Source organism: Suricata suricatta, chromosome 11 (assembly GCF_006229205.1).
Source record: "Suricata suricatta isolate VVHF042 chromosome 11, meerkat_22Aug2017_6uvM2_HiC, whole genome shotgun sequence".
NCBI lineage: Eukaryota > Metazoa > Chordata > Mammalia > Carnivora > Herpestidae > Suricata > Suricata suricatta.
Genome location: NC_043710.1, coordinates 108,501,778 through 108,519,244, shown reverse-complemented (window position 1 = coordinate 108,519,244; position 17,467 = coordinate 108,501,778). Strand labels below are relative to the sequence as shown.

The window sequence follows — 17,467 nt, the reverse complement described above, 5'->3', positions numbered from 1 at the left end:
GTTTCAGAAAAAAATGTGTCTACATATTTTCTCACTTTGTAAAATGCGGACACACAAGAGAAAAGGATAAAGCAAATAAATATATTAACATCTGAGGGGTGCCTACGTGGCTCAGTTTCCAACTCTCGGTTTCGGCAGCTGGTGAGTTCAAGCCCCATGTCAAGCTCTATGCTAGTGGCACAGAGCCTGCTTTGGATTCTCTCCGTCTCTCTCTCTCTCTCTCTCTGCCGCTCCCCTGCTGGCTCACCCTCTATCTCAAAATAAATAAATAAACTTAAAAAATTAAAAAAAATTAACATTTGGGAAATCTGGGTGAGGGGTGTATGGGGATTCTCTGTGCTCTGTAACTTTCCGCAACTCTGAAGTAACATCACCGTAAAAAGATGTTTAAAATCCAGATGTCAGGACTCATCACACACGGGTTATGTTTTAGGAGGTCACTGCAGGCAGCGGGCTACTCGTCTAGTTTAGTTTTTAGGACTCCTGTGGGATTGCTGTGTACAACTACACGACGTAAACTAAAGCAATTAGAGTCTGAAAACCATCGCGTTATCACAGAGGCTGACAGGCTGGCGCTGCACGTGATCCGTGTGGGCAGCGCGTGCGTGCGTGCGAGGCAGAAAGATTCTGCACGAGAGACGCCACCGACCCTGGCGCTGCCGACTGAGTACTCTTCGCTTGATCTCAGCCACAAGGCTGAGAAGCAATTATGGACTGAATTAAAAAACAATTTTTTTTAGTGTTTATTTATTGTTGAGAGAGACAGAGACAGAGCACGAGCAGGGGAAGGGCAGAGATGGAGACTCAGAATCTAAAGAAGGCTTGAGGCTCTGAGCTATCAGCACGGAGCCCAACGCTGGGCTCGAACCCATGAGCTGTGAGATCATGACCTGAGCTGAAGTCGGACGCTTAACTGACTGAGCCACCCAGGTGCCTCTAGACCGAATATTCTTAATCTCAATGGTATCTAAAGCTGCCCCACCACTTAGAGCAATATTATAGTTCATAACAGGTACTAATATATTTGCTTAATGAGTGAATACCAGACAATCGTGTAATTTTGCTAATGTATAATTTAACACAGCAAGTGGGCAGGACTGAATCTCTGAGCTCGTGAGTGCGTCTCACTGACTGACCAACATCCACATTACAATCTGGCTCTGGAATTTCGCTATGACATTAAAATATATATGTGATAAAATAAGCTAGGGCGGTATCCTGAAATTGAAAACTGCATGAGTGACAAACATCTACTTCCTATTTAAATTGCGCTTTTCTTTTTTACTGCAAAGGTGGCAAATACTCACTGCAAAAGACTCAAAAGGATAATGAAAATTAAAGAGAAAACAAGTCAAGCACAATCCAAACATACTTTTAAGATTCTGATGTAAATCTTCCCACAACTCTTTCTGCACATATATTTTTTAAACAATGTCCAAACCGAAGGATCACGCTTTACGAAGTGCTTTGTAACCTGCTGTTTTAACTCAGTGACATGTCACAGGCACCTTTCCCTGTCAATGTCGATCTGCAGGAGGCTGGAGGACTTCACACGTGCCCTGGTGTGCATGTCCTCTCATTGTTTTAACTATGCCCCTGCTCTTTACTCACAAACTTTTGGCTGTTTCCTATTTTTGACTAATAAAACTCTTCTATTTATCACTTACAGAGAGAAGGGTTTAGTACGCACATATGTATCGTGCACGCACACACTCGTGCATACACACACATGTGCATACACCTATCTGCTCATCTAATTACAGCCTTAGGATGAACGCCGAGAACAGATCTTGGGTCGAACAGCATGCTCGTGTTAAAGACAAACACGTATTTCCGAATAATCTGCTCAGAAAGAAAGATTGTAACATTTAGATTTCCGCCAACGGAAAGTCCCTATTTCCAAATGATCTTTTCCCCCCACATGCTTTTTAAGATTTTATTTTTAAGCAATCCCTGCACCTAGCGTCGGGCTGGAACTCACAACCCCAAGAGCAAGAGTCGCGTGCTCCACCAGGTGACAAGCAGCTGCCCCGTCCCACGTGATCTTTCGAACGCTTGATGTCCAGCGTTTGGTCGTCAGGAGGCTCTATGACACCTGCTATCTTATTTACTTCTCATTTTGTGAATTACAGGTTTCTGTCCTTAGCCTATTTTTTACTGGGTCTTGTTCCTTTTTCTTAAAAAAAAATTTTTTTTAACATTTATTTATTTTTAAGAGACAGATCATGAGCAGGGGAGGGTCAGAGAGAGAGACACACAGAACTAGAAGCAGGCTTCAGGCTCTGAGCTAGCTGTCAGCACAGAGTCTGATGTGGGGCTCGAACCCACGAACGGCAAGACCTCGCCCTGAGCCGCAGTCAGACGCTCAACCGACTGAGCCGCCCAGGCGCCCCATCCTTTTCCTTATTAATTGCTAAGAGCTCTGTACAGACAAGGAGGTTTTGAGATTCAATGCAGAGCCCTCTCTTTCTCTAGAAGAGCGCTGTAGCGTTCTGCCCGCGTCTGAGCAGCTGGCGGAAATGCCCGAACTCTAATAAAAGAGGGAATTTAAAGAGATGAGACCATTAAACGTTTCACACTCAACTACTCTGCTACTCGGCCAAGCAGCAGATTCCTTCACGAAAAACCTTTCAGGCTTGGTTTCAGGAGGAGACGCCAGGGGCCCCTGGAGGCCCCTTCAGCGGAACACGGGGCTCTTGATCTCGGGATTGGGAGTTTGAGCCCCGAGTGGGGCACAGCGATTACTTTAAAAATTAAATAAAAAGTAAAGAGGGGGTAGCACCTGGTACACACCAATAAAACAGAATAAGTGATTTCTTTCATGGCAGCAAAATAATCTACCCCTCAACGTCCTGGGGCCGCAAGAAGCAGTTCTTACCTCTACATGCCCGCTACTGGCGCAGAGAAAGCACACCACTCGGGGGGTTATGGGGACAGAGGTCAGGACCCCCAGGCCTCCCATGTCCCACACGCTGTCTGCCTCGCAGTCCTCCTGCGGAGAGAGAGCCAGGGCGTTCGCGGCCGTGTCACAGCGACACAGCTGCGGATGAAAGTGAGGCCGGAGAGCCCAGGATCGGGAGGGACCGCGGAGTGTCCAGACACGGCAGCGGGCCCAGAAAGGACTGCTGCCTTACGGAATCGTGATCTCAGACGCAAACTGTGAAAGGGTACCCCGGGACTGCCCTTCCCCTGACGTCTGGCTGATTCCCATCACCATCGTGGTTCGAGAATTCCAACGGGACAGAACCATTCCCACAGATGCCGTTCTCATCCGAATGCACGTCCCCTGCTCGGGAGGGCCAGGAGCGCAGGGCGCACAGACAGTGCCCTCATGCCGCTGCCCAGAGCTCTCTCACCCCCTCCCCCCACCCATCGGCTGACTGACAGCAGCTCTGACTCCCTGACTTGGGGCTGACTTGCCTTTCTTTCACCACCTTTGGTTAACATCATTTTAAAAAATGTTTACTCATTTTTGAGAGACAAAGAGAGACAGGGTGTGAGCGAGGGAGATACAGAATCGGAAGCAGGCTCCAGGCTCTGAGCTGTCAGCAGAGCCCGACGTGGGGCTCAAACTCACAAACTGGGAGATCACGGCCTGAGCCGACGTCGGACCCTGCTTAACAGCATTTTTCTGATTTAAAGTCCTTGACGCTCGATACGCTACAGGGTCATGAAACAGGTTTACCTTGAAGTCCACTCTGATCCTGTGGACTCCGTCTGCTGGGACTTTCTGCTTCGAGCTATTGCCGTTGGAGAGAGTGCTGAGGGTGTTGAGAGTGCCCGTGTTCTCCGGCTTGCTGACTGGGGGGGGCTTTTCCTGCAGAGACGGAAGAGGGAGAGCAAAACCGCACACAAGAGTCAGTCTTCAGACCCTCTCCTCCACCGAGGCGTTCTTCTAGAAGAAGAATCCCAGGACCCTCCCTCCCGTGGGTTCCTGTCCTGCTGCTTCGTGGCCCACGCCGCCACCCGGGGTTGTCGCTGCAACGAAACCGGAGTGACAGCACGGGAGCAGGCTGTTTCTGCCATTTTTCTAGATCTTTGAGATGCACATGGCTCCACTCCCGTTTAACCCGCCTGGGATGCTCACAGGAGCGTCCCCAGCTCTGTGACCAGCAATGACTTGAACTCATCAGCGTGACCATGCTTTACAGCCACAGCCAACAGCCAGAAAACGACCTTGGAGTAAGGCCTCCCAGGAGTCTGGCGTCTGCCCCTCTTTGGCACCATGGGTACTCTTGGGACTATGGGCCAGGACGTCATGTATACTATTATGGTGACACAGAGAGACGGCGGAAAAGAGACAGGATTCTTGAAGACCCCTCCCTCCATGTAATAAAAACAGTGGACGCAGGGAAGGGTGACAGTTATAAACAAATGTCACTAAAGGATGCTGAAGGCAAAAACAATGACCCTACCGTGGCCTCCGGCATAAGCCTGAGCGTAGAGGACCACAAGGAAGGGGAAAGGGACAAGGGGAAAGAGACAAAAAAATGAAATGAGTGAAAGCCTGGACCTGAAACTGGTTACTTTTCAGAACGTCCACGGCCATCTACACAGACGCGGAGCCACGGGGACAAGACCGCCGCCCTGCAGGGCGGGCAGCGACGCGCAGAGCCCCGCTCTCCTCACCTTTTCTTTTGGTTTTTGTTTTACAGGAATACTTGGTCGAGGAGCCGCTTTCTTCTGCTTGCTTTGCTCTGGGCCTGGAGGGTTCAAAACCAAGCACAGTCAGTGCTGACAGGTTATGAGCGCTCGGAGGCCTGCCGGCCTGTGGGGGGGGGGGGGGCGCCGGCCCACACAAAACTACTTCCACTCCGGGCTTCAAGTAAGAAATTAAGACAATACGTCCGACTCAACTGGGTTTTTGTGCTTCTATTTCCCTATTATTCTGTAAATAGGTTAAAAGAGAGCTAATTTTTTTGAATTAAAGGCTTAAAAATATGCACGCCGGGTTTCCACTTGCCTTTCAAGGAAGATGCCAGCGTCTACTAGCCCTTCCCGCCTTCCGCACTCACCCGGCTCTGGTGGTGGAGGCTGCTTTTTCTTGGGCTCGCTGGGAGTGGCCTTGGGGACTTCTTTCCTTGGCGGCGCGGTGCTTGGCGGCTGTGGGGGGGTGACCGGCGCCGGCTGGGAGGCCTGCTTGCCGGACTTCCTGGAAGCCGGGGTGCTGACTTGTTTGGCTTCGGGTCCGGGGGCAGAGGCGGTCCCTTCTTCGCTCTTTTCCTCGACGGGCTTTCGAGGGGGAGGTTCACTATTGCTTTTCTTGGGGGCAGGGTCCTCTCTTGCTGCCAGGGTGGGCTTCGAACTCGAGTCCACCACGCTCTTCACAACACTGCTCTCTTTGCTCTCTTTCTTCTCACTGGTCTTGGACTTTTTCTCTTTCTTTTTCACAGCTAGCGGGAGAACCCAAGAGTCTAAGTGAGAAAAACTTCATTTAGGACAGAAGCAGAGGAACGCGACACAAGCTCGTGCTCCGCCCCTGCAGCTGAAGCGGGCCCTGGACGGCCAGGCTGGTCACGTGAGCTCGGGGCGCCGTTGTGGCTCCCGGAAATGGAACGAACTGTAATTTTTAGGGCAATTAAATTTCTTATTATGGAAAATTTCAAGGTAAAGGGAATAAATAGTCAAATGAACCCTCCCGTAACTACTATCTGGCTTCAACAGCCACTGCCGCCACAACACCAACTCAGCATTCTCTTTCCACGCCAAGTACGTGTCTACGTATCAAAGCAGGAAGCCGCTGGGAGGGCCTTTCTACAACACTACCTTTTGCTTGCTTCTGCAGGTAGGCTTTGGAAGGCATCCACTGTAGATTCTGACATTTTCTCATCCTAGGACAAGGGATATCATAAAGTCAACGACATTTAGAAGAAAAGCAACTGAAACAAGTGTTAATTCGCCGGCAAGAATCAGCGAACCTTTATTCAGGTTCATATCGAGAGTTGTAAAAAAGTACTGTTGATTCCTCAGATTCAATCTGAGCCTTTGAATGCTTCGATCAGCAATTTTACCTACGTTCTGGCTCTAAAAAGAGCAAATATCAAATTATTTTTGAAATGGGACTCAAATTTCTTATAACCCAGGACGGACCAGCACCACACACAAAATGATCAGCTAATATTGCTTGTGGTCAAATCGCTTCTGCTCCCGTGGGAGATTAACGGGCATAGAGTAATCTCAATAAAACTGGACGGAGACTACCAACACGTCGTCAGGCTGCCGCCTCCGCGCTGCAGGTCCAGCTCAGGGCGCTGGATATATTTCACCCTTCAATTTAATGAAACTGAAACTTAATTTGAAGTCTAAAATGGAACTAAATCCATGTCAACCCCTAAGTTTTGGTGCCGGTTTATCCTGCTATCATACCTTTCTGCTGATCGGTGAAATGTCTGACTTCTTTCTACTAACTAGACTGAGACCAGATTCTTGCTGAAGGCCAGACTACCCCAAAGCACAGAACTACTTCCAGTCTCCTAGACCCTGTCTCGCCTGAGGTACTTTCTCCCAACTGCGTTTTCTGTAAATCACGTCTGTGCTGACAGTCACTCGGCAAATCCCTACTGCTGACGTCTACGCCTTGGGCCAGGCGCCACACTCCTCACGCTCAAGTCACCAAAATGTCTGCCTGCGCAACTTTCTCAATTAGCTTCAAACAGATTATCCCAGAGAGCAGAACGTGCAAACACTAGCTGACTAAAAAAAGGGGGAAAGATCGAGTAACCAAAACTTTCAGATCAAAAACTCCATGTGCATGAAAATATTCCCAGAGTTAGAAAGCCGAGAGTCTTATACTAAGATACCACCACAACTTCCTGAATGTCATAAAGATAATTTCAGTTGACCTAAAAAGTTATACAGATAATATTGTAATATATATGTGTTCAATATTAATGACAGATCAAGTATACGAATACGACATATATATGTGATCTATACGTAATTTATACAATATATATAAAATAGAAACATATACATTTATCAGGATTTTCTTTCTTTCTTTTTTTTTTAAGTAGGCTCCACGGCTTGAACTCACGAACTGAGCTGAGATTAGAAGTCGGACGCTTAACCAACAGAGCCACCCAGGCGCCCCACAAATTCGTCAGTTTTTAAGTAGAAGGCCCCCCCCCCCCCCGAGCTACACGGATATGACGGGGCAGCCACTCAGCACATGCGGTTTTTAAATTTAATTAACGCGGAACGCAAGTAAGTATGTAGCCCCTCAGCCGCACTAGCCACATGTCAAGGGTTCTGCAGCCCCGTGAGGCTCGCGGCCACCATACTGACCCGAGCAGAGAGCATTCCCACCGCGGCAGGACATTCCCCGGGACGGCACTGCCCAGACTCCTTCTTACGGAAGGGCGCCCCAAACCCAGGCGCGTCGCAGAATCCGACTGTGCAACTGACCTCGCACCTCAAGGGGACTCACTACCACCACATGCAGGGCTCTGCTGCGTCCCTGCCACCAACCAGGCATAACCGCACGGCCCTCACGGCTGAGAGGCCACCGGCTCAGGGTGAGACCCCCACTCACTTGCAGCACTGCTTCTTTATATTTCGGCCACCAAACTTGGGCTTGTCTAAGCAATTAGTACAAACACCACAGTCCTCAGGCACCTGGCAGCCGGGACACTGCCCACACCGCCTGGACCGCCGGCCTTTCTTTACTGGAGGTTCCTGAGGCGCCTTGTTTCTGGTGACAGGTTTAATTGGTTTGACGGGTGGAGCAAGAGGTTCAGCATCTTCCGAGCCAGCGATTGAGGACTTGTCTGTTGAAGAAACGGGTCATTAGTTCTCAGGGAGCATCTAGCTCCTTCTTGGGAGCAGAGCGGGGGGAGGGCCTCGAAACCCGTGTACGCCATCGTGTACGCTCGAGCCTCGTTCTAACCGAGACTCCCACAACGAAACGCGTCGTACTAAACGTGTCCGATCACAGATCGTTCTTTAAATGTTTTAAAAGGCCTATACCGTGCAGCCTGAAGAAAGCAGAAATCCAAACACTGAGAACAAAAGACTGTCTAACGTGAAACACGAATTGAGTGCTGCTTAGGATTCTCTAAACCTCTACATTTTATCTGTTCGGTCACCGAGCATCTAAATGCAACCTTGAGAATGTACCTCAGACTTCAACCACGGGGGATCGAACTACGTGACCAAGGGCCCCAGCTGCTGTGCTCTGAAATCCAGTGCTCCACAGAGGCCACACTTACCGTGGGGGTCGCCCCTAGGGAGTGACCGAGCATGGCAGGGACACTAAGGCAGCCTGGGCCTGGGAGACACCGAACTACTCTGGCAGTCCGCTCCTGCCAAGGACTCCTCCGCAGCCTTGCCAAACTCTCTGGGAAGACAGTCTGGGGAGATTCTGTCCAACCCTCCTCCCCTTTCTCTGTCACTGGGATCAGACTTGCAAAGCAGTCTGCTAGCTGCCCCCAGCCTTCCCCAGCGGCGCCCCCCGTCTGTTCTCTCGAGGACACCCCTTGCCCATCTGATGCGCCCTGCTCTCTGTGTTTCGGGGGGCCCGCGCTAACACACGATGCTGCCAGGAGCCCACAAGGCGCCCCCAGGACGACCGCACACCGACCGAAGGTCCGCTTGGACTGCGAGGTGGACATCCCCGACCTACCATCGTTCCCCATGGAAGACAAAATCTTTTCTCGTTCTTCCCATGGTAAGGCACTCAGGGTGGGCATGTCATCTGGAAAGACAGCTCGTTTCCGGCCAAGGGCGACAGCAGCTCTTCTGCAGACGTGTTTAATGCGGGGTCCTCGCACGGAGGTCTCGGATGAATCACTCTCTTGACCCTGAGTAAGAGGCAAGTCAGAACAAACAACGGCGAACCACACATGGTGCAAATGTAATTAAATGAAGCCAAGGTAGACTGGCCTTGCTTATGATGATTGCAAACCAACACACACGACCCTAGTCGTTCCCAGTGGATAAGCCCCGACAATCCGCGGAAATCGACTACTTCTGTGCCCTAAAGCTGGCAGCAAAATAAGAGGGCAGGGCTTTTAATAATAATAATTTAAAAAACCAAACCAGCAGAAACTAGGGGCGCCGCGGGCGCTCAGCGGGTTAAGCGTCCGACTGTCGATTTCAGCTCAGGTCACGATCTCACAGTTTGTCAGCAAAGGGCTCTGAGCATCGGGCTCTGAGCTGACACCAGAGTCTGCTTGGGAGTCTCTCTCTGCACCTCCCCTACTCATGCTTTCCCCTCTCTCTCTCTCAAAAATGAACACACTTAAAAAAAAAAAACAGAACAGCAATCAACTAAGTTTTTATTCCCAATTATCCTACTGCTTTCAAGTTCCCATCAAAACCCAAGCTGCCAGTCTGTGTTACCACAAAGTCTGGCCTGCAGTGAACAGGTTCATCTAATCACAGACTATTTCTTCTATTTCCCTGATCAACAGAGAAGGAGGGGGAACCACTTGTAAATGTAAGGAGAAAACACCCGATCTCTAAACAGAAATGTCTCCCACTTTGAAAGAGCTGCTGCTCCCGTCCCTAGGAGGCTACCAAAACCCACCCAACATGGGGCGGCCAACAGAAATCCCATCACGACCTCGCAAGAACTCTCAACTGGCGAAACTACTAAACGTAAATATGGCGCTTAGCTGAATCACGTGACAACTAAGCGTGCGGCCGTCTCCCTCTAACTTGGTGGGCTGGCACATTATGTATCTGCTGCATGGCAATTTTAAAAACGAACCTGAAGATCGGTGGGTTTTATCAGAAAAGGCTGGCTGGTGGTGTTCTTTGTAAAATTTGGACGTCATCGTCTTAACTAACTGAATCCTCCAGCCTTGAGGCTAAGTGCCTCTCGTCTGTCCTCCTCAGACGCCTACTATCTGTTGCTCTAGTCACTCACTGCTGAGGGACGAGAACCCCCCACCCGTTCTCTGTAGTAAACAACAGTAAAACAATCTGACTCAAAACTGCACCTCCAAAACCCAGTCACAGATTCCATTACACGGAACCCACGAAGCACAGACAACTCAGCGCTCTCTGTAACGCGGCCCCAGACCACCTTTCAGACCTGATTCACCACCTTCCTGCGTGCGCCCCTCCGGCCATCTGTCGCCGCTCCTCCTCGAAGGTTTTCATCTCCACCTACACCGTGCCCCTCCACTTAGAATGGTCTCCCCTCTCCTTTGCTATCCAACTCCTCCCCGTCCTTGAAGGACCAGTGCGAATGCCACCGCCTTCCTCTGCCCGTCTCCTGATCCCTGTAACTAGAGGTCACGGCCACCCTTCGCCTAAAACTGGCTCTTAGAAGGGGCTGTTGATTTCAACAGGCAGGACGGAGAAGTGTACCTGTGCTTTGGGCTGGTCAGTTTGTTTAAGACTCTTACTCTTCTCGATCTTGCAGAGCTGGGCTTTGGCCTTTTTTAGGAGGCTGGCAACCCTCTTGTCCGTCATTGGGAGCTTGTCTGCCTGAGCCAACATGGAGCCTATGGAGGAAGTGGAGTGTTTAACAGTGCTGGCTGAAGGGGTGGGGGGGCAGAGGGGCGCCTCCTTCTCCAGGGACGGGGCAGGCGGGCCGAGGTCCAGGTTGTTTTTTTCCAGATTTCCTCTCCCCTTCTTTAGAAGGATTTTGGTTTTGACAGCTGTTGTGTCCCCAAGAGTCACAGAGGCCATATCAGTCCCAGAATCAAGTGATGAAGACTTCTTCCGCCCTGTTGCTTTTTTGGCAGAAGACGAAGTGGCGACGTCTTCACCGACAGCCTTCTCTTTGGAAGCCCTGCTCACAGGATGCAACGCAGAACCACTCTGAACCTCTGACCCCTTTTTCCTCTTCTCTTTCCTTGACTCCCGCTTATTCTCTTTCTCTCTCTCCCGGTCTCGCTCTCTGCTCTTGTCAGCGTCCCGATCTTTGGACAGCTCCTCGGGGGCCTTGTCTTTGTTCCTCCCTCTCTCAGTCTGAGAGCCGGGGGTGAACCAGGGGAAGAGCGGAGAGGGGCTGCTGGATGAAAACGGCTCCGCCGGGGCACCCGCCTGCTTCCTCGGCCGCTGGCTCTTCTCCGCAGACTCCCCAGACTGGGTCAGGGAATGAGAAGGAAAAGTGAAAGTTGGGTTTAAGGCACTAGTGGCAAGAGGGCTAACAGATATGCTTAGCGAAGAGGAGACAGAAGACGGGGGGGGGAGAGGGGACAGCTCAGCGGTGCTAAGCCTTCCGCTTCTTGTCCGCATGGAGTGAGACGGAGATCTTGGTTCGGACCGAATGGGACTGAAGACCTTCCTTTTCCTCTTTCTGCTGGACACCCCTGAGGACGACGTGCCAGCAGAAGTCCGATTACTAGGCAAGGTTACAGACTCAAAAATTCTGGAGTGAGCCTCGCTTGGGGTGAATCTGGGCGCTCTCAGGAGAGGGCTCCGTTTGTGCACGTCGAACCTCGTCCCGGAGTGGAGCGGCGAGAACAGCCGGGCCGAAGCGGCGGCGCCGGGCGGAGAGAAACCCGACGCGAAGCCGACGTCCTCGGGAGTCAGCGGCGGGGGGCGGAAGTTATCAAATATGGGTTTGCGAATAAGACCTTCTTTGGCATACTTTGCTGAGGAAAAGTACTGTGGCTCCGACCTAGAGTGCTTGAGGGAAGTCCACCTAAACGTCGGCTCTCGCAAAATCGACTTTCGCTTCCCCTGCATGGGAGCGGCGGAAGCAGGCAAAAACGGTGATGCTAAGGGGATGGTGGGCGGCATGAGCCAGGGCGTGTGGTCGGAGATGCCGGAGGCCGGCTGCAGCGGCGGCGGCGGCGGGCTGAGCAGGGGCGGGGGCGGAGAGGAGGAGGGCTGCTGGGGGGCGCTCGGCAGCGCGGAGAGCTTCTTCGGCGGCCTGGACCCGAAACTCCTCTCGGACACGGAGTACCTCCTGCTTCTCCGGTCGCTCCCCCCGCCCTCCGGGGACTGGGAGACGGGCAGCGGCGGGGGCGCGTCGGGGGTGTCGCTCCGCTCTCCGGGCAGCGCCGGGACCTCCTCCGAGGCCTGGGAGTCCGTGGAGGTGTCCCCGCTGGGGCTGCTGGAGCGGGAGGAGTCGGACGACGCCTGGGAGGAGGGCTGCGAGGCCGCGCTGGACTTCTCCGACGACCCGCAGGACGCGGCGCTGAACCTGCTGTTCGCGGTGGGCTCGAGCCGGGCGATTTTAATGGGAGGGTCGTAGTCCTCGTCCTCTATGAACCGCCGAGGGGTTTTAATGATGCGCGAGGAGATGGCGCTGACGACAGGCATAATGAACTGCCGAATGTTCTTGACCTGTGTCTTCACCTTTCTGCCCTGCAGCTGGGCCGCTTCTTTCTCGATTTTCTTCTGGGCCCCCTTTTTCGCCCTCTGCAAGAGCTGCTTAGCAATGGCGGCATCTGTCCTTTTAGAGGAAGGAATAATCCTAACCGGCTTAATCCTTCGAGGGCTTTGTCTGACTACTGTCTTATCTTCTTTTGTGAGCGGAGGTGTTCCTTCCTTGTCCTTCCGGACCTTCTGGGGCTTTTCCAGTTCCGAGTTAATGAGGAGGCCGGAAGGGGTCTTTATCCTCTCTGCGGACGGAGGCCTTCCTCGCCGGCGGGCGATCTGTACCGCCTTCCTTCCTATTTGAAGCTTCCCCGCCTTAAACTTAGACTTGAGAGGAGAGAGTTTACCTGCTCTCAGTTTTTTGATCTTTGTGGCTTGCTGGAACGTCGCCGAGGGCGTCCGCTTCATCTTTTTCAAGCCGTCCTCTTTGCTCCCCTTCGGCAGCTCTGAAATGTCCTTTCCGTGTGTTATTTTGATTTTTACTCCAGGGAAGGTGGGGGGTCTTCCTCTCTTCTTTTCTATGCTTTTAGAATCTTTCTTCTTGATCTTATCTCCAGATTTGGTCTCCGATTTATTTAGGGCGGGAAACACAGACACGTCTGAGAGGAGGGCCGAGTTCCGGTCGGAGCCGCTCCGGGGTCTCCCGCGAGGCTTCCGAGGGCTAGTCTTAACTGTGGATGAAAACCAGACAGTGGAGGTTTGGGCTTAGTTTCCTTCCACCAAAACCTTCCCTCAAAGAAACCAAGTAAACAACACCCCACCTACAACATCTGACAGAAACCGGAGACAACGAGAAGGGTGCTGATTAACAGGCGGCTTCGGGTGAGCAAGCAGGGTTTTCTTTAATTCAAAAGATAGATTTAAAAAAAGTCGTTGCCACCTTTCCCACGTCCCAGCCACCAAGAGTCTAGCTGGGAACGCGGTCACAGTGCGCCATCCACTCTCTTCAGGGACAGTTTTGCTTTAATAAACTTGAAGGGGGAGCTCTTCCATCGGTAACAACTTCTGTAGGAAAAGCACCTGGGCAGCTCGGCTTCCTGCACCTGCAGTCTGGGTTGCCAAAATAACCTAAGGAAGCTTTACTGGGTAGGCAAACATTCACTTGTGAGGCATCAGAATAAGATCACCGAGCTCAGAGGCGCGGGAAGCAGCGAGTGAGGGACATGGTCATGTGTCCATTAATCCATCGCCTCCTCACAAGTTCTTGAACTAGTCAGTCCCAAGTGACAAAAAAGGTTTAACCCTAATTGATGCCAAAAATAAATCAACAATTTCTTAAATCAGATTTCTTCTATTCTAAATAAAAGGAATTTGCCAATTTATAAATCAGCTCAATTTGGCACTTATCAAGAGACGTGATTTTCTAAATGCTTTGTTTATGCCTACATTTTCTAAGTGCATTAGGAATTTCCTGGTCTATCACATCTTCTCTTCCCTCATGACTTTCCATGACTCAACATTCTTCTGAAACTAAAATCTCCCCTACGAGGCAGCAAAAGAGATTTGGGCCAGGACGGTGAGCACCTGCGACCACAGACCCCACTTTCTAGCAGAACAGAAGTCAACAAAGGTCTTACTCTCGGGATTTCTAAAGACAAATGGCTTTTCTCACCAATTAACTTGAAACTTCCCTTCATACATTAAGGATTCACAAATCCATTCTCAATATATACCAATGACAACAAAAGTAATAGACTAGGAGCAACAACAACAAAAAACTGTATTTCAATTCTTAAATAATGGAGTATGTTCAGGTGACTTAAAAACAAAAACAAGACAACATTCAGGGTAGACTGACAGTCAAGAAAAAGAAAAAAAAAATCCATCAGGAAAGGGTTGTGAATTCACAAAATAAACTTCTACCCAGAAGTTTATCACAAGATGCCTTATCATCACGGTAGACTTGAACCTGCCCACTCACAGAGCTTTATTAATTCTGAAAACCTCTTCTAACCACTTTTGAAAAGCATTTTTTAAATGAACAAGCAGAAAAACCAGAACAGAGAAAAGTCCGGCCCTGTGGCTAATTTCCACAAAACACAACCCAGACGAAGAACTCCTAGGTCAGCTAGAGCGGCTGCGTCACGTGTTTTCTGGGCCGCAGTTGGTCGTCTGGAGAGGAAGGGTCGTCTAAATGATCCCGGGAGTCACGGTCCTATATGAGGCTCTAGGACTTCATCGCATCTTAGGGAGGACATGGCCACGGTGACAGTGGCACTGATCCTGTGATCATCCTGGGTGACTCCTCCCAACCGGGATGGCAATACTACCACCATCTTGGAAAAAAGAAACGGTCAGCCTACGCGTTTGACATCAATCACTACACACGTACGGTGACTTTTAGAGGAACCCAAACGCCACAGCTAACATACCTGACAAACCAAGCGCCAAAGAGCGAAACCACCTAACATGACAGCCACCTGGCCCGCCTGTCTGTCCAATCAGAGCAAAGAAAACCATACAAGAAGCCAGAGCGGCAGCACAGATGGGGAATGCTGTTTTCATCAAGACCCACAGCCTCCTCCTATGCGGAACGGAGGTGTGCAAGCCATTACATGCTATTTCCACCGAGGACTGTCTCTCAGGAAACTGCTAGAAGTCTAGAATTTCAAGACATTCTAGGTATTTTCTTGGCAAGAACAATGACAAATATTGCTTATAAATGGAAGCTTATTTATGGAAAAATAAAACAAAAATGATACCCCATTATCATTTTTATTTTATTTTAATACAGCCTTTCAAGGATCAGAGACAATAGTTTCATACAGTGCCAATATTTTGTTTTCAGTTCTTTGACAACAGTGAGACAGAATTTCATCTGTAAAAACAGCCACATTATTCCCAAAGTTGCATATACGACCGTGTCATCCAAAACGTATGAATCTGAGGAGGCTCCTTCAGAGTCACCTTCAATTCAACCCCCAGGTTCTTCAGTCCTTGCTGGGAACCCTCCCCACCCCCACCCCGTGCCTCAAGCAGTCCCCACAGGCAAGCAAGCGGCCTGACAAAGAGCCCCGTAAAAGAGGTCTAGTTCATAAGCCATCTCCAACTCCGTGTGAGGGGCAGGGGAGGAGGCACAGAGAACCCCCCAGCATTTAAGCTCATCCTGTACATGCCAAGAAGGCAAGGGGACTTCCCGGGTCTTTCTAACAAACAAGATGCGCCAGCACGTGACAGGCCGTACCTGAAGGAGACCTGGCGGGGCTTCGCACTCGGACTTCTTCATCTGAGCCAAAACCTAAGAACTGCTCATCCTACAACAAAGGAAAATTATTTTAAATTCAGAAACAAAAACATGAGGGTGAACATATCCCAAAGAAATGCCCAGAGGAGACACAAATGAATTCGGAAAATCAGACTCTACATATTAATCATTATCATTTATATGGATAATATAAAATAACTAACATTGAAATAAATGGACCCGGTTGGACAGCTTCACTACAGACACACGGGAGCTGTGTCGTGTTTGAACAGTGCATTGAAATGTCATCTGTGGTGCACAGGACACGGGGCAGGCCTAAATTTCAAACCGTAGATACCGCCCAAAACAATTGGAGAACGTCTTTAATTCAAGCAAGCAAATCAGTACAACGGCAGAAACATACCCCCAATAAAACACAAATCTTTTCAACAAGCAGCTAGGTCTACACACAAGAGGAATAACATAAACAATACCCAAATCTCCTGTCTGCTAAATATTAATGGAAGAGACTGAAATTGCCCTAATTGTCAGTTCCTTAACTCAGGAATTGACATTTAGATGTGGTTTCCACACATTTGAGATCCAAAGATTCTCAACATGCATTTTATGGCACCGTCTTAAAATGCCCTGTGATGGGAGACTTAATGGCGGGCAGCAGGAAAGGAAAGGGGTCAGGGCCCGGCCGCACGCGGGCGTGGCGCCTCCAAGAACAACTCAGGGAGCGTCTTGCCCTCGGCTACTCCTGGAAAAGGCAAAAGGCGCAAAAGGCACAAACGTCCCTCTCCTCTGTCCGCCTGCCCTGGCAAAAAACAATCCGGAAGGATTTAACGTCTTTTGGACAAGTTCTCAAGAAAGGTATTTAAACAAACTGATGAACAGAAATTCACTGACTCAGAAACTGAGTTCTTTCCAGAGAAGAGACAGGAAAGAATGTCAGACTCCAGAAACAAAATCCACATAAAACAAGAACAAAGATCGAAAGACAGATTTTCTAGAATCTCCAGTGTATCCTGATAAGCCAAGCCCCAGACTCTCCTTGCAAGAGCACAGACCACGTGCACACGGACAACTCCGGAAACTTCTGAAAAGTCGTTTCCCAGTTAGTTTAAGGCTAGAGTCAGGTGCTCCTCTGTTTAACCACTCATGAACCAGGAAGCTCTGAAGATACACGCAACCTTTTAGACAAATTAGCAGGATTCCGCTCTTCAATTTGAACGCTCTGAGCAGCACAATGTTTGGGTCCAAGACTCTGCACACTACGCAACTGCGAGACAGTTCTTAGAACCTAGGCTTCTGGTTCTGATGTTGCTAACATTATCAGGGCATTTAACTATTTAAGAAAAACCTGAAAGTGTCCTCTTCAAAGAGATTTGTCAGAAGTACTGTAACTTCAAGAATGTGTAAAACTGAAATATAAAAAACACGAAGTAGGCTGCTTTTTACGGTCTCTTCTCTCATCATTCAATTCAATTCAAATTTTTATTGTGAATATCATTTGTGAATGAGACTCAGTCTACCTCTTCATCTTTTTTTTTTAAGAATTTATTTTTAAGGCATCTCTACACCCAATGTGGGGCTCAAACTCACGACCCCGAGGTCGAGAGTCACACGCTCTACGTCTACCGACTAAGCCAGCCTCCATACTGTTAATTTTTTTTTAAGTTTATTTTTTTATTTTGAGAGAGACAGAGGCAGAGTGAGTTAGGGAGGGGCAGAGAAAGAGAGAGAGATGGAGAATCCCAAGGAGATCGGAACCCACAAAACTGTGAGATCATGACCTCGGCCACAATTAAGAAATTAAAACTTAAGAGTCAAACACTCAACCAACCTACCCAAGTGCCCCTTTTGGCCAGAAAAAAAAGGACATTTAAAATAATATAGTCCTAAAATGTACTCTGAGGGGAAGAAAAAAAAAAGCAAACAAAACAGCCCAGGGGAAGTGGCCTCAAATGCTGTAAAAATATTTACTTTTTAATAAAAACA

At 49.6% G+C, this 17,467-nt stretch overlaps 1 protein-coding gene across 1 annotated transcript in view; it reads right to left on the bottom strand.

The window, feature by feature from the left end:
* KMT2A (lysine methyltransferase 2A) overlaps positions 1 to 17,467 on the bottom strand; it is an 83,202-nt gene that overhangs the window by 42,381 nt on the left and 23,354 nt on the right. The window contains exons 4-12 of the mRNA XM_029915705.1: positions 15,464 to 15,533; positions 10,315 to 12,950; positions 8,621 to 8,798; positions 7,532 to 7,766; positions 5,767 to 5,831; positions 5,016 to 5,393; positions 4,630 to 4,703; positions 3,686 to 3,817; positions 2,879 to 2,992 (exon numbers count right to left, since the gene is read on the bottom strand). Of these exons, the coding sequence (XP_029771565.1) occupies positions 2,879 to 2,992; positions 3,686 to 3,817; positions 4,630 to 4,703; positions 5,016 to 5,393; positions 5,767 to 5,831; positions 7,532 to 7,766; positions 8,621 to 8,798; positions 10,315 to 12,950; positions 15,464 to 15,533 (3,882 nt within the window). The remainder of the gene's footprint in view (positions 1 to 2,878; positions 2,993 to 3,685; positions 3,818 to 4,629; positions 4,704 to 5,015; positions 5,394 to 5,766; positions 5,832 to 7,531; positions 7,767 to 8,620; positions 8,799 to 10,314; positions 12,951 to 15,463; positions 15,534 to 17,467) is intronic.